At 38.8% G+C, this 16,750-nt stretch overlaps 1 protein-coding gene across 3 annotated transcripts in view; it reads left to right on the forward strand.

Moving 5' to 3' along the window:
- The window catches only part of EPHA6 (EPH receptor A6), a 980,105-nt gene that overhangs the window by 931,195 nt on the left and 32,160 nt on the right, over window positions 1-16,750 (forward strand). For all 3 annotated transcript variants that reach the window (XM_017546189.2, XM_037744876.1, XM_017546191.2), the window contains one exon: window positions 14,245-14,394. In XM_017546189.2, coding sequence (XP_017401678.1) covers window positions 14,245-14,394 — 150 coding nt within the window. The remainder of the gene's footprint in view (window positions 1-14,244; window positions 14,395-16,750) is intronic.

Genomic DNA, 16,750 nt, shown 5'->3' on the forward strand with positions numbered 1-16,750 from the left:
CCCCTCCTCTCCCACACTTCTTTCATTCATCTAACTCCATTCACCTTTTATAAGGTTCCAGCCTAGTCTTCATTTTCTCTGTAAGGCTTCCCTGACTTTCCACTGTCATGGTGCCTCTCATATTTCATGCCATCATTTAGTATTGTCTATTACATGATTAGCGCTGCTGTGATTGCACAAAACATCTCTAACATTCATTTAACTAATATTAATTGAGCACCTATTATGCTTAGCCTCATTTCTAAGCACTGAGAAAACATCAAAGAACCAAGCAAGCAAAGTCTCTGACTCAGAGAATTTATAATCTGTACACACACTGAATATTTGGCAGCAAGAACAGAGTGAAAGAAAACAGGACAGTAAAGAACAAAAGAAAAAGAACAGATCAAGAAGAATATAGATTAAAATAAGAAAAAGCTAGTAGACATTCAAGTTAAAAATGGAAACGGCTCTTAGAAATCTGGATTGATCTTTTAAAAGACCTCACTCCACAATTCGATAAGCCTTCTTTTATTTTAAATCATCTTTGCCACTGGCTTGTGATACCATTGAAGATGATAGAAATTGTTTGTTCCCTCTTTCCACTTGCAGCCAAGTGCATCCAGATTCTGTCATGCTTTGCTGTTCAGTGCTCCAGGGATGTCCTCCAAGAGCCATCTGCTGTCCGCAGTGAACAAGGCTTCAGAACCCAAATGATATACTTAAACCTGAGCAAAAACAAGCTGGAAGCATGTTTTAAAAGGCATTGCTTTTCCAAAATGTATTCACTGGAAAAAATCTGCTATAAAACAGTGAATATATTATGCAAGTAAAATTAGACCTTTCAACCTGCTTGGTATGATGCATGATTGCACACATTTACTGTAGTTGATTCTGCCAGATTCAAAGTGATTTTATTCTTTTTAAGAGACATTTAGTGCAAAAGGTCAAAGAGAGATTTAGGATCTCTGTCATTCTTTTATTTTAGGAAAAGAAAATTTATTTACACGACTTTTGATCACAAGATGCAGATCTTTAAGCCACAACAAAGGACAATAACAAACAAAAAAGAAATGAAACTAAATTTTGTATAATTTTGCGCATAAAAAGGTGACAGATGCAAACCAAATTGTAAGATTCTCTTTCATAGGAACGCATTTCTAGTGATGGTAACATTGTGAAATCTCACTGCCTGCTATTCTAGTCGTCTAACCAAACCTTCACTGACGTGGTTATTGCTGCTGTCTCCAACTTTACAATCCTCAGTTTTTCTTAGACCCTTCGTGGCAGCAATTTCAGACAACTTGCAATTTCTTGGACATGAGATGCTATGTCTCCCCTCTGTGCCTCTCTCTGTGAACTTGCTGTTTTCTCTGAAGGGATGCTCTAGTCTTTCTGTCTTACTAGTCAAATTCCTACTTCTCTTTTCAGCTCTTTGTAAAAGATTACCTCTATTGTGAAGTCTTTCTGCTTCCTCCCGTAGCCATCCCAAAGAGCTAATCCATCCTTTTTTTTTTTTTTTGCTGCCTATTGAACCTGGTACAGACTTTTGTCAGCGCCCTTACCCTCTGTATTGCTATTATTTATTTACATCAATGTCTCTCCTCTGTGACATGAGCTCCCTGAGGACAAGGAGCATGTCTTCTTTGTGACTCTAGCACCTGGCATGTGAGATCAAAAAAACCATTTGATCAAAGAAAGACTAAGGGAATGATGAATGAATCCCACCGGTGACCTTCAGTGCCTCTCTAGTGGTACCCTTTGTCAATAGAAAATTTACACTGAGAGATACCCCTGTCGTTTTTTCCTTATCATTAACCAAATTCATAATAAGGACTAAAAAGAAACTATAAATAAAAATACGATTTCCACTTACATAGTATAGTTATGAGACTGTGCCTTTCATTTTACATCATTTTCCTAATTCATCCCATCAAATCATCCTCTCAGCAAATAATAAATTTATATTATAACCATAGCACCATACTAAATACTGTGAAGTAGCATTTAGTAAAGAGAAGAATAAAAGATCCTCCGAAACTTTTATAACCTTTCTGAGACGACAGTACATTCACCTTTTAAAAATTCGAATAACAGTACATAGAAGATATATGATGCTAAGTTCAAAGTGAGTGAGGCAGACAGTAAGTGTTATAGGAATGATCACTTTGATCATAAACCAGTAAGGATCTGAAGGATTTATTGGTTTTAGAAATGATAAAAGTTGAGAATACAGCATATTGTGTTGGAATAATGGAATGAATAAAGATTTGTGTACATTTTCTCAACTATGAACCTGAGGATAAGTAAACTGTCTTCCATTTTTTAATCAATTTACCCCAGCTTTAAAACCTACTTAAAATATAATATGATTTGGCTATATGTTCCCATCCAAATCCACCTCCAATTTTTATCCCCACATGTCGAGGGAGGGACCTGGTGGAAGGTGATTGGATCAAGGGAGAAGTTTCCCCCATCTTGTTCTCCTTACAGTGAGTTTGCATGATATCTGATGGTTTAAAAATGTTTTGCAGTTCCTCCCTCTCTCTCCTGCTGCCATGTAAGATGGCTCTTGCTTTCTCTTCTCCTTCTGCCATGATTATAAGTTTCCTGAGGCCTGCTCCTCCATGTGGAACTGTGAGTCAATTAAACCTCTTCTGTTTTTACCCAGTCTGAGGTAGTTCTTTATAGCAGAGTGAAAACTGAGCAATACAGAAAATTAGTGCCAAGAGTGGGGTACTGCTATAAAGAAAACTAAAAATGTGAAAGCAACTTTGGAACTGAATAATGGGCAGAGGATGGAACATTTTAGAGGGCTCAGAAGGGGACAGGAAGATGTGGGAAACTTTGGAACTTCCTAGAGACTTGTTGAATGGTTTTGACTAAAATGCTGATAGTGATATGGACAGTAAAGTCCAAGCTCAAGTGGCCTCAGATGGAGATGAGGAACTTACTGGGAAATGACGCAAAAGTCATCCTTGCTAGGCTTTAGCAAAGAGACTGCTGGCATTTTGGCCCTGCCTAGAGATCTGTGAAACTTTAAATCTGAGAGAGATGATTTAGGGTACCTGGCAGAGAAAATTTCAAAGTAGCAAAGCATTCAAGTGTGACCTGGCTTTTTCTGAACACATACAGTCCTATGTGTACACAAAGAGATGGTCTGAAATTGGAACTTATATTTAAAAGGGAAGCAGAGTGTAAAAGTTTGGAAAATGTGAAGTCTAATCATGTGGTAGAAAAGAAAATCCCGTTTTCTGGAGAGAAATTCAAGCTACAAGTTGCAGAAATCCGCTTAAGTAAAGAGAAGTCAAATGTTGATCGCCAAGACAGTGGGGAAAATGTCTCCAGGCATTTCGGAGATCTTCGTGGCCATTCTTCCCATCAGAGGCCTGGCGGCCTAGGAGTAAAAAGTGGTTTCACTGGCTGGGTCCTGGGCCCCACTGCTCTGTGCAGCCTAAGGATTTGGTGCCCTGCGTCCCCACTGTGCCAGCTCCAGTTATGGCTAAAAGAGGCCAAGATACAGCTCAGGCCATTGCTTCAGAAGGTGCAAGCCCCAGGCCTTGATGCCTTCCGTGTGGTATTGGGCCTGCAGGTATGCAGAAGACAAGAATTGAGCTTTGGGAATGTCTGCATAGATTTCAGAGGATTTTTGGAAATGCCTGGATGTCCAGGCAGAAGTCTACTGCAGAAGCAGAGCCTTCATGGAGAACCTCTACTAGAGCAATGTAGAGAGAAAATGTGGGGTTGGAGCCACCATACAGAGTTCCCACTGGGGCACTGCCTAGTAGAGCTGTGAGACGAGGGACACTGTCCTCCAGACTCCAAAATTATAGATCCACCAACAGCGTGCACCCTACGCTGGAAAAGTCACAGGCACTCAACGCCAGCCTGTGAAACAGCCAATGGGGCTTACCCTGCAAAGCTACAGGGCCTTGGGAGCCTGACTCTTGCATCAGCCTGACCTGTGTGTAAGACATGGAGTCAAAGAGATTATTTTAGAGCTTTAAGATTTAATGACTGCTCTTTTGGGTTTCAGACTTGCATGGGGTCTCTGGCCCCCTTGTCTTGGCCAATTTATCCTATTTGAAACTGGAATATTTACCCAATGCTTGTACTTCCATTGTATTTTGGAAGTAACTAGCTTGTTTTTGATTCTACAGGCTCACAGGTAGAAGGGACTTGCCTTGTCTCAGATGAGACTTTGGATTGGACTTTTGAGTTAATGCTGGAATGAGTTAAGATTTTGAGTAACTATTGGGAAGGCATGATTGGTTTTGACATGTGAAAAGGACATGAGATTTGGAAGGGGCCAGGATGGATTGATATGGTTTGGCTGTGTCCCCACATGAATTTCATCTCAAATTATAATCCCCATGTGTCAGGGAAGCGATCTGGTGGGAGGTGACTGGATCTTGGGGGCAGACTTCCCATGCTTCACTTCCTGTGAGTCCTCACGAAATATGATGGTTTAACAGTATTTGGCAGATGCCCCCTCGCTCTCACCCTCTTCTGCCACCATGTAAGACATGCCTTGCTTCCCTTCAGCTTCTTCTATAATCATAAGTTTCCTGAGGCCTTTCCAGCCATGTGGAACTGTGAGTCAATTCAACCTCTTTTGTTTATTTATTACCCAGTCTGAGTAGCGTTTTATAGCAATGCAAAAACAGACTAATACAGAAAATATGAGCATTTTAATTATTCTTTCAGCCAAAGTCTACTTTTAAAATAGATTTATTTGTACTAAACATATTTTGGTATTTCCAGCTCCAGGTACTTCCAGACATTTTTTCAAGTTCTTCTCCCCCTTTGGGTGTGACCCCTTCAGCCCCACCCTTCCCATAGAGTAAATTCTTCAGTCCCTCAGATGACTGTGCCCTCTCTGCTATTGAGTGTACATCAGTCTCGTAGCTGACCCCAAACGGGCTGCCTCTAAATGTCATTCTTCATCTTTTCTCTCCTCTGATGATGATAGTCAGAGCTAGCCTTTCTGACAATGGTAGTTTAAGGTCACTATTCCATTCTAAACCAATATATCACAACACTACATGCAATAGCTGCAAAAGAAGGCCTGCTGCTCAGATATGTGCCGAGCACTGTGGATCTGTCAGAAATGGTCTAACTTAATGTATAAATTGCCTGTGGGCATAACAGTGGCACAGGAAGTGACTGAGCGCTGCACTAACCCTTTCTGTCTGTTTTCTTAGACAGAAGTGAAGGTTGTTCCCTCTGTCTTAATTCACTGGGACATTACATACATTAACAAATCATAGAATATTAGACCTTCCTATGAATTACAAGGTATCACAATCCAGTTCTATTTACAGAAAAATCTGTAACTCACCCCCGATCACACAATAGATTAGAGGAGAAAGTGGCCCAAGGAGCTAGGATTCAGCTCTGCAGTTGTTTTGTCTCTCTACATTGAATGCTCTTGTCCAAATTAAGCACCGCAGGATGTATCAGAATCACTCTTGTGTGTACTTTGGAGTGCTATACAAGTTCTCCATCCTTTTTGAATATTTGTTTTTATGCAGAGTTTGCAAATAATACTAGTATAAATATAGGTATGCCTCACTTTATGCAATTTATTTTCCTAATGACAGGATCTAAATTTTTTCTTCAAATAAATATCATCCAACCGTGGCTAGAGATAGATGGTATATCAGTCAGTGATATGGTTTGGCTGTGTCCCCATCCACATCTCATTTGGAATTCCCACATGTTGTGGGAGGAACATGGTGGGAGGTGGTTGAATCATGGGAGCTGTTTTCCCATGCTGTTCTCATGGTGGTGAATGGGTCTCACAGGATCTGGTGGTTTTAACAACGGGAGTTTCCTTTCACAAGCTCTCTCTCTCTTTGCCTGCTGCCATCCATGTAAGACAAAACCTGCTCCTCCTTGCCTTCCGCCGTGATTGTGAGGCCTCCCCAGCCATGTGGAACTGTGAGTCCATTAAACCTCTTTGTTTTGTAAATTGCCCATTCTCGGGTATGTCTTTATCAGCAGCAAGAAAATGGACAACTACAGTCAGGATTCTCCAGAGAAACAGAACCAGTAGAATCTATAGAGAGAGAGATATGAGGGAACTTTTTATGAGAATCCATTCATGTGATTATGGAGGCTAAAAAGTCCCAGGATATGCCATCTGCAAGCTGCAGAACCAGGAAAGCTGATGACATAATTCAGTCTTAAGCCGAAGGCCTAAGAAGGGGAGAGGGGCAGGGGAGAACTTGCAATAGGTCCCAAAGTCCCAAGGTCTAAGAACCTGGAGCTCTGATGTTCAAGAGTGGGAGACAGATGTCTCAGCTCCTCCATAAGACAGAGAGCAAATTCGCCTTCCTCCACCCTCTTGTTCTGTCATAGCCCCCGGTAGATTGGAAGATGCCTGTCCTCAAGGGCAGCTTCTTTACTTAATCTACTGATTCAAATGCTAATGTTTTCCTCCAGAAACACTCCCACAGTCACACTAGAAATCATGTTTTAGCAGCTGTGTGGTCATCCCTCAGGCCAGTCAAGTTGACACAGAAAATCCATCATCACAGATGCCACCGGGATTAATCATTGCTTTGTATTATTCTCACAGTGCAACTTGATAAGAAAGCGAAGTACCCACTCTTTAATGTTATACATCAAATCGATGCCACTGAGATAAAAATCCTTTGTAAAACTGTCAGATGTTATATATCTGAAGAGTTATATTTTCATTAAAGATGGAATGTATTAATATCTCAATATTAACAATTGCCAATGGCCTGGAATAAATAATCTTTCACTCCCCTTTATGATTTATGTTGTACATTTTTTAAAAAAAAAACCCATTACTTCTGGTGTTAATTTCCATAGATCTTTGCTATATATACTACAAATAAGAAACTTTAAAAAACATTATTTTAAATACAGTGGGGAGGGTAAGCTAGGCGAAGTCGTCTTCTGTAGAGCTGGGTTTAAAAAAGGGAGAGAATAACTCAAGAGAGTCGTTTGGGAAGAGGACTACTGTCCAGACATGAGTGGGAATCGCATTTTCAACTCATTTTAACACATTATCAGCTATCCCCCAGGTCTTCACCACACAATATATTTGATAGGTTTTTTTGAAAAAGTTGTCTGTACTGTCAGTAGTGTTTAAGTCTTCCACACTCAGATACAATGGCACTCCTCATAATAAAGAAGTACATATTTATTCTCCCACACTACAGTAGCATTGTGTCCTACATTATCTACCTTATAAGATGAAATAGAAAATCCAGTTTAACAGACATCGCCCCAATAGTGTTCCTCACTTAATGATGTAGCACCTATGTTCTCACTGAAAGACAGTACTGAGGAATAGATGACAATGAATTATTTTCAGGAGCCATTTAGGAGGAGGCAGGTGTAAAGGATCCTAATTCTTCAGGGTTTGAATAGCATGATAAGCAGCGTTTTATTACCAAAACAACAAAAAATTAGCATTCGCTGAGCTGCTTATACATTTAAACAATGAATAAAAATGTAGTGTAGTTCTAAGCATTCCAAATGAGGCGAGAGGGAGAAGAATCTTTCCATAGTTAAGAATTTTTTAGCAAGTAAAAAACAAAGCTGATGATTTAGCGATTCACGCTTATTTGAAATCATTTCTCATCTGCCCCTATTCTCTATGAAAACTACACAGTAAAATAAATTTCAAAAGTAGATAATTGTGTATTTCATATTCAGAAAGAAGAGTAGGGTGGGAGTTAGGGTGGGGGAGGCGCAGGGCAGCAACACCGACAGGGCCAGGAAGATAATGGAAATGGGTCAAGTGTGTCTGATGAAAGATTTGGTGAGAGGGTGGAGCAGACGCTCCAGAGAGCCCACGCCCTGTCTGATGACATTCAGATTCAGTTTAAAAACAAAGCAAAACAAAAATGACTTCGCCATGAAAAACCTAACTTCAGACCTTTTTCAACCCAACACCCAAAAGTTGGTGAGCTCTGGGTTCATAAAATCTAAAACCCTGAGACCTCAGTGAACACCCTCATGACGGCCCTCAGCACACACAATGAAAGCCTAAAACAAGGGACAACTGTAAGTATTTGTCTTATATAAGACTTTTTAAAAGGTTAGTTTCATATGTTTGTTACCTAAAACAATGCCGTTTACCATAGATTTCTGCAGTGCTTATCATCTTCTAAAAATTGGTTATTAAGAACCAATATTTTTAAAATATGCCAAGAAAAGATTCTTTTGCTTAGAGTAAGAGTGTTTTTAATCTGGCATCTGTGAATCTTGAGACACTGATACAAAATCGTGTACGCATGCACACTCTCATGTTCCTGTATGCATGTATGTACATATGTGACTGTGTCTACATGTATATTTCAAGGACAGACGTTTCATAGCTTACCCAGTGTGTCATGACCTCAGAAAAGGAATAGAAACACACAGGAAAAGCAACAAGCAATCCAGACACAATCCTTATCAGGCAGGTCAAGCTGCAGACAGAAGTCTGGCGTGCCAGCATTCAACCATAAATGATGTTATGTGATGACAGAATTCTGCCTGTGAAATATTAAGATGAATAAGATATGTCTCCAGTCTTGGAAGGGCACTGGCAGGGCAGTGGCAGGACTTGAAGCATGGGACCAAACAGACTTCCTTGAACTGGGCAAGACAAGGTCTGAATTACTGGAAACGTATCAGAGCCTTTCCATCAGCAGATTTGACTTTGCACCTCTGACTCCTAAAAGCTGTTTTTGAGAAGACCATCCCTGAGCCTGGGCGTGATAGGGGTTAGTTCAGTGACTCCACTTGAAGGAATTGAGATGCTGATCTGGGCTGGAAGCCAAGTCAGTCCAAAAAAAGACAAGTTTTGGATACATGATTAAAGAAACAGATAACATTTACTGAGTGTCCATTGGGTGCTGGCAGCTAAGAGGTGTTTTGTGTATATCATCTCATTTAATCCACTTAATAAATGTTATCTAAAAACCAAAATATGGGAAGTTTCTCCATTGTGACTACAAATAAATTCATTGCACAATAAGCCTCCAATCTTTCTTCAAGTAAAGACAGATATTATCTCCATATTTCAGAAAAGGATAAAACTTTCCAGAGTCCCAAAGTTTCCCTAGATTGGTAAATCTCAATAAAGGAGGAATATGCATGACTCTCTGAGAGGGGCTGGGCACCTAGTTTTAAACACCTGCACAATATAATACCGTTTTACACTATAAAATAATTTGTTGATTAGGGAATACAAACCAGGAAGAGATGCACAAGAGATGGATTTCTTTCTCAAGATCAGTGATTCTCAAGAGAAAACGTACTATCGCCCTAGTTAGGGTTGTCTGTTACAACTAGTGAACGTGAGCTCGTTCTGTGACTTGCTGTGACTTTTTGGAACACCGTGGTGAATTAAGGCAGAAGGCCCCGGTATGCTGACCTCTCCACCAAAGCTTGTGAAACAAGACCACCTCTGCCACACATAATCCCACCAACAAGAAATTAAAGTAATTTAAAGTACCCCTCCAGTAAGCACCGTAATTCCTTCTTCGTCTGACATCAGTAAGACTGCGTATAATAAGACTTCCAAATAACCAATGGTTACCCATTTAGAGTTTAAAAATAAAAAGGAAGAAAAAGTCAATGTCTAGGTTTCATACCTTTCCAATGTATACTATTCATGCTGTTGCCTTCTTAAAGTGTTTAAGTTATTTTGCCTCTTGCTTACCTCTCATGATCATTACTGTAACCACCAATTATTGGCCAGGGACGTAACCTGCAGTGTGCTTGCCTCCTTTTCCATCTGCCATCAGTCTGCTGCTCACACGGTCTTGGTACCAGCTCATAAGGCCTATGGCTTTACAATTTAATGGGAGCTGAGAAATTGTGGGCAAATATCAAAACTCATTGTGGCTTACTATTTTATGGTCATGAATTCAAATTCCTTCATTTTGCAGATCTGAAAGCTAAGACTCCAAGGATTAAACCTCGCCCAAGGTCACACAATGAACTATAGTGAAGTGACATCTTACAATTTGTAGTTCAGACAGAAAAATGTTTTTTAGTCAAAATTGCCCTTAAGAATGTTTTAAATTATCCTTTAGCATAATATACCCTTATTAAAGTTTGAGCACTATAGAGATAGATTGAGAATAAAAGAAAAGTCTGCAGGCAGATTCTTGTCTATTCAAACCCTTTACCTTCAAGATAACCATGAAATCCAATAAACGAGAAACAGAGAGAGACGTTTTAAGTGTTCTTGCTTCTCTAGAGAATATTTTCATTTGTTCCCAGTATTAAACCTCTGTAAGCTTACTACATTTCAATTGATTAGTCACTCCTCTGAAGATTAGAGGCTTCTGTTCTAATACTCAGGTATTAAATGCACCTATAATACAATTCCACTCTGGGGATATAGGGCAGACAAAGATATACAAATACACAGTTCTCCTTGTTCCCCATGAGCACTTTTTCAACTCCCTACCTACTTATTGACAACGATCTCTAAATATGACTTGGAAAACAGGAAGAACACAAAAGGTTTACTAATGACCATTTCAGTACCCTCCAGTTTACTGATTTCCTGTTTTTCTTTTGTGCCCTGTGTGATAAAGCTTGCTCTGTAAGAGAAGTATTAGTAAATGAGAAGCCATTTGACTTACATTCAGTCATTTTGATTAGCATCTTTGGTAACTTTTTTGTCTCTCAAAACATATGGTAAAGCAACATGTAATGTTCCAATAATTGTGATTTCAAATCTAAAGTACTATTTGTTCATTCCCGAAACCTGAAGCAAACATCTGGTGGTGAACGCTTTGAGAAAAAAAGTGCCTTAGTGCATTACCTCTGTATATGATTCAAGATCATGGGTAAAAATACGTAGATGAGATCAAGCCACGAAAGCTTAAGTTGATCCGTTCAATTAAAAAAGGAAAAAGAAAAAGCCCAGGCGCTTCTGTGTTTCCTCTAATGCAGGGAATAAAGACTCTGCAGCAGCCTTAAGGGTTTCTTCCTTTCTGCCTCCTCTTGCCCTTGGATATCAACTATATCCAGTATATATCCTCCCATTGGAACAAAAGATGTGACTGCTTCGCTATCCCTATTCCATATTTGCTCAGAATTATTCCAGTTTGTGCCTACCATCAGGTTCATATTATTATGCATTTTGTTAATTAGAATTGTATTTCCTATAAAAAACTTATGTCCCATTTTTTCATGTTTTATTTTAAGATTTATTCTAGCTCATACTTTTCATTTAAAGACAACAGTTGGAATAAAATTTGAAATAAAGATGCACTGTCCATTTTGTAATGTTGTTTATTTCGCAAAGTATTTTGAAAAATAAAAAATGTATAGTGGTAGTGTATTAGTCTGCTAGGGCTGCCATAACAAAATACCACAGACTGGGTGGCTTAAACAACAGGAATTTATCTCTCACACTTCTAGAGACTGGAAGTCCAAGATCAAGGTGTTGGCTTTCAGCTTCTCCTGAGGCTCCACTCTTGGCTTACCAATGGCTGTCTTCTTGAGGATGGCCTTCAGTGGCCTTTTCTGTGCCTGTATGCCACGGATGTATTTCATCCTCTTATAAGGAAAGGACTCAGTCATATTGGATGAGGGTCAACTCTTATGACTTTATTTGACCTTAATTACCTCTTTAAAGACCCAGTCTCAAAATATAGTTGCAGTGGGGGTTAGGGCTTCAACATACGAATTTTAGGAGAACACAGTTCAGTTCATAACAGGGAGCAAACAATGCCATTAATCAAATATTCTGTAATATCTTCCCCTTGAAGAAAAAAAAATCTTAGGAAGAAAAGTGATAAAGTTGTCATTTACATGTGATATCAAATTATTCGAAATATAAATTTATGTGTGAATCATTTACATGAAATATAATTTATAAGTGAATGAGTGAATGAACATAAAATAAGCATTAACTCTGCTTTTTCACCTATCTTAATAGAACCCACAAAGATTCAGCAAAGGAAGAACCAGGCAGGCTAGGAATTCACACTTTTCTGTATTTTTTTCTGGAACAAAGAAAGATCCAGCATGAGAAATGCCAGATGGAACTGCTGCTCTTCTATATGTTCTTGGGTCAAATGGACAAATTTGGTCTTTATTCTCTGGAAATGTGGCTTCCATATTCGAAACAAGCCTGAATCTTACTTAAATAGCTTCAGTATGCAGAGCCACAAGACTGAGGCACTTTAGTCACAAACATACAGTAAAACATGGATACTAGAGTACTGGTGCACAAATACAGGTAGAGATATCTTTCCCCCCTTGTGAAGATCACACCAGTTTTTTAGAACATGGCTTTATGTTCAGTTGGATCATTTGCAGTGTTCTCACTTCTGACTTTTTTTAGTGCTTTGGATTAGGGTAGATGGATTTAGCAAATAAGAATATAGGGTGCCCAGTTAAATTTGAATTGTAGATAAACAATGATTAGTTGTTAAGTATAAACATGTCTCATATAATATTTGGGATATGCTTATACCAAAAAATTCCTTTGTGGAACATGCTTACAGTGAAAAATTATTTGTTATTTCTCTGAAATACAAATTTATGAGTCCCTTATTTTATGCGGCTACCCTACTTTGGGTTCAAGAATGAATTTTCTCCCCTTGCAGCTCCCTCCCTCCAACATTCTTAAGCTACTGTCACCAACTTTGTAAATTTAATTTCCTAGCCTTAACTTGGTGCCGCCTTTAACCTCTGTCCCAATGCATGAAAACTTCAGGCTTCGGGCTCCCTCCTATCGGCCTATGTGGTTTGATATGTAGTTATAGAATATTCTGTGTTAAAACATGAAGGTTAGTTTTATACAGCTTTTATCCCTGTGCTGAAGCATTGCATCTTTACATCATATGCCAGCATTAGTATACATAAGGTGCCTAATTGTATGGTGAGAAATTTCTGAACCTTTAAATTTCTAAGCCCTGGGCTCAGTTTGCTGACCTGTAAAATCAGGGGATTGGATTCAAGGTGTTTCCCCAAGGTTCCTTCTAACCGTGCTACTAGTCTTTGAAATGAAGTTTCCAGTAGCGCTCTTATTTGCCTTGTGAAACCTAAATTGTTCCCATTTTGAATGAATCCCTTTCTTTTTCTAGAGTAAGTAGTGTTTACTAAACATCACTAAATAAGTAATGTTTAGATTACTCAATTAATAGTTTCACCTTTAAAGCTATGTAACCTAAATTCCTTAAGGGCCAAAGAACACACTTTTCTTTCTTTCCACCCCTACTTGCACCGGGCTTTGCACACAGTGGGTCATCAGATTATGAGATCATGAACATGGATAATGTTGAAACAATCCCTTTGTGATGGGCTCTGACTGTCAAAATAGTTTTTGCTGTGAACCTAAGCCGGCTGCGCGGTTTAAGACGCGGCCTGGGAGCTGCTAGTTGTTCTCTTCCGCCATCTAGTGGCGCCAGCGCTGCTTCCGTCCGCCCCAGCGCGCAGTTTGGAGCTGCAAGGATTTTAAAGATTGTAAATCAAATGGATGAATTGTTTTATTCCTGTCATTACAGTAAAAAGGGATTTATAGAGTGTTTCAAGAGATAAAAGGTAATAAATGTTAATAAAATTTAAGAGTAACACAATGGCAGACTTTAATTCTTGAACCTTTAAATTCATGCAATTTAATCCCTTTAATATGTTAAAATGTTAAGTTGAACATTAAAGAATAAAAATATAAACTATATTAAAGTTTTTGAAAGAAAGACTATCCTTTCAGGGTGTTCTTGTATACTGTTAAAGAATGTTTTCATATAAAATAAATGTAATCATAGCAGGTGTAAAGGAAAGAAAGGGAACTGATATAAAATTCTGATAAGTATTAAATTGATAGAGAATATTTCGGTTCTGTATTGAAGCACTTGTCTTCAATTAAGTTAGAGATTATTCTCATTATTATTTATAAATGCAATACAATGTTTAATGAGTGTTGAATGATATTTAGTTTTAATGTCCTATAATCTGGAACTTTATTTAAATGTCATTATAATGGGGTTAATTGTGTGAATCTAAAGTAAAAATAAATTTCTCTAATGAATGAAATAAAATGTTTCTGAAGTGTGACTTATTTCCCTTTAAAGCTATTTTCACTGAATAATGATGGGAAAATATTTCTGACATTTTAACATTATTCTGGCTTTCTTTTGATTTTCATTTAAAATGCCAGTGCTATTATGAAGTGTTTAGATCTTTCTAATAAAAAATATTTAATTGGAATTCCATTTTGTTTGTAATACAATGGTAAGCCAGCTAAGAAATCTCCAATTTGTTTTCCAGGGTGGAAAAATCCCCATAAGGTGGACAGCTCCAGAAGCCATCGCCTACAGGAAATTCTCCTCGGCAAGCGATGCGTGGAGCTATGGCATTGTGATGTGGGAGGTCATGTCCTACGGAGAGAGGCCTTACTGGGAAATGTCTAACCAAGATGTAAGTGCTACCAGTAGCTAAACTGCCATTTTGTGAATGTAAACACATCAGCTTGCGGGGGAAATATGCCTTTTGTCTTCACTCAGATTGGCCTTTGTCTTCCTGAGAGCTGCCCCTGCTCTGTGGCCGAGCTTGAGAAGCTGCGTAACCTTTCTGAGCTGTATTTGGTTTATGTGACAATGGCAACAGAAATCACCTCTAACGTGATTCTGAATGTTCATAGGTGAAAACAAAGACTATGTAACTGTGAATAATCCCTAAACACTATTGCCACATCTCATTTCTTTTCGCCAGCTTTCACACAACTTAAGCAACCCACACACACCTCTACACCTCACGCCGACCCAATCTCAAATTGTCCAAGTATGTTAAGGACTTAATCACAGATAACATTTATCCTTTTCTAGTGTCAGGCATAGATAAGACTGGATTTTGATTGGCCGGCTATGGCTAGTACTGCTTTTGAAACTGACTCATGCTTAGTACTGTGGGTGTCTACTTACTCTCGGGAAAATGCTAGGTCCAGAAGCTGACATAGCAGCAGGTTTAAGGCCAAATACACTGCTCAGTCCTTGTTCTCAAAAGCACAACATTAAACGGCAAAGCCACTGTGGCTGGGCCTTGAAGAGCATTTGGCCTTAAGGACAACATGCACCATAACCGGCTTTGCTCCACCCGCAACACTTAGACTTTTTGGATCTGGGTCATTTGCCCACAGTCTGCTGTTCATCAGGGAATCTTATTTGAAGGACCCCTTAGCTCTTCCCTGCCACTGGGCTTTGTTTGGGGCAGTTCCTGACTACTTTTCCAGTTTTTCCAAAAACTCAATTCCACGGGCATTTGTTCTTTCACTTTCAAAAGGAACCCATATTTTGGGGTTTTGTTTGTTTTGTTTTTTCTTAACCAGTTACGTTAGGTAGTAAAAGCCACCATAGTTCCTCTTCTGCCCTAAACTCAAGATATTGCTTGCCTGCTTGTCCTATTTTAACACAACTAAAATAGGCCATTCAAGCTATTGCCCAGAATAAAAAGTCCTCCTCCAGATGAGTTACTGTCTTCACTGCACAGAAGAGGCTGCACCTCAAGTGCCCTCCCTAATTGGTATTCTTCTTAGTTCTTGTTTTAATCCGTTCCCAGGCAGACTGAACATTTTCTAAATTTCTAATTCAAAGGGCTCCAAACTGTACTAATATACTGGTATCAGTAAGAAGTTCTCAAGCCTCCAGAGATGGCATGTGTACATTTATTTGCACATTATGTACAAGTCGTACTGTACTGATATACTCATTTAAAACTATTTAGTGGATGCCATCTCCATTCTAGGAACTCGGCTTTCACCAGAGAACAAATATTACATTTGGAAGGGACTCTAAAGATTATCTAAGCCAATCCCTTTATTGGTCATGAAACAGGCATAGAGCAGTGACCTATTTCCTTAAAATCTCAGAGTAAGTGACTTATTAATGCTCTTAGAAAATAATTCCAATAAACTTCTAAAATAGGTCATGGGCAAGGAGAAGAGGAAAATTGTGTCTTTCATGGTAGTTTAGTTTACAGTACATATAGCTCCTCACATAGGGCCAGTGGTTTCTTGCCCGCATGGGGCTTACATTCTAATGGGAGGGAGACAGACTATAAACAAAATCAGTAAAAGACATAGTATATAACAAGCTAACATGACAATTACTGCTTTGGGAGAAAAAAGCAGGAGAAGAGTATAAGAGATATTGGGGTTTTGATTTAAATATATATATTAAATAAATACATATATATTTAATATATATATTGTTTTATGGTCATAAAAGTCATAATCATTGTTATTAGACATTCATAAACATTCTTATAATAGGAGGATACAAGTAAATATAAAGTGTATTCCCATGATTTTTCCTGCTCTGCCCATTTCGTAACCACGGCCAGGTTACGTGGACTATAAAGCAACCACAAAAGACACCTAACTTTAAAAGTGCCTCGGTTTCAATAAATACAAGAAAGGGGATAGATGATTTTTAGCGTCTACTTTAACAGTAACATGCTATGGTTTTGTAATCTCTGAAGAAATAGTTATTACATTTTTCTCAGCAGATGGAATACAGAATGATTCATAATACTCTTTTCCGATGTTTAGGACTTTCCTGAATCTCTGCAGAGGTGCCAATAATCAGATAGGATGTCCACAAAGCAGAGCAAGGAAAAAGGAAGATGCCAGACCACGAGACAGATTTTTCAGGAGAGCAGCTTCTGCCCAAATGTGTAGTTTGTAACATAGACCACCATGCAAACTGTTCTTAATAATTGTAGCCTAAAGTAGTCCAAGCCCTGCTGTCCACCCCTCCTCTCCTGGATCTTGCCCAAA

The sequence above is a fragment of the Cebus imitator genome, unplaced genomic scaffold (assembly GCF_001604975.1).
Source record: "Cebus imitator isolate Cc_AM_T3 unplaced genomic scaffold, Cebus_imitator-1.0 Scaffold188, whole genome shotgun sequence".
Classification (NCBI taxonomy): domain Eukaryota; kingdom Metazoa; phylum Chordata; class Mammalia; order Primates; family Cebidae; genus Cebus; species Cebus imitator.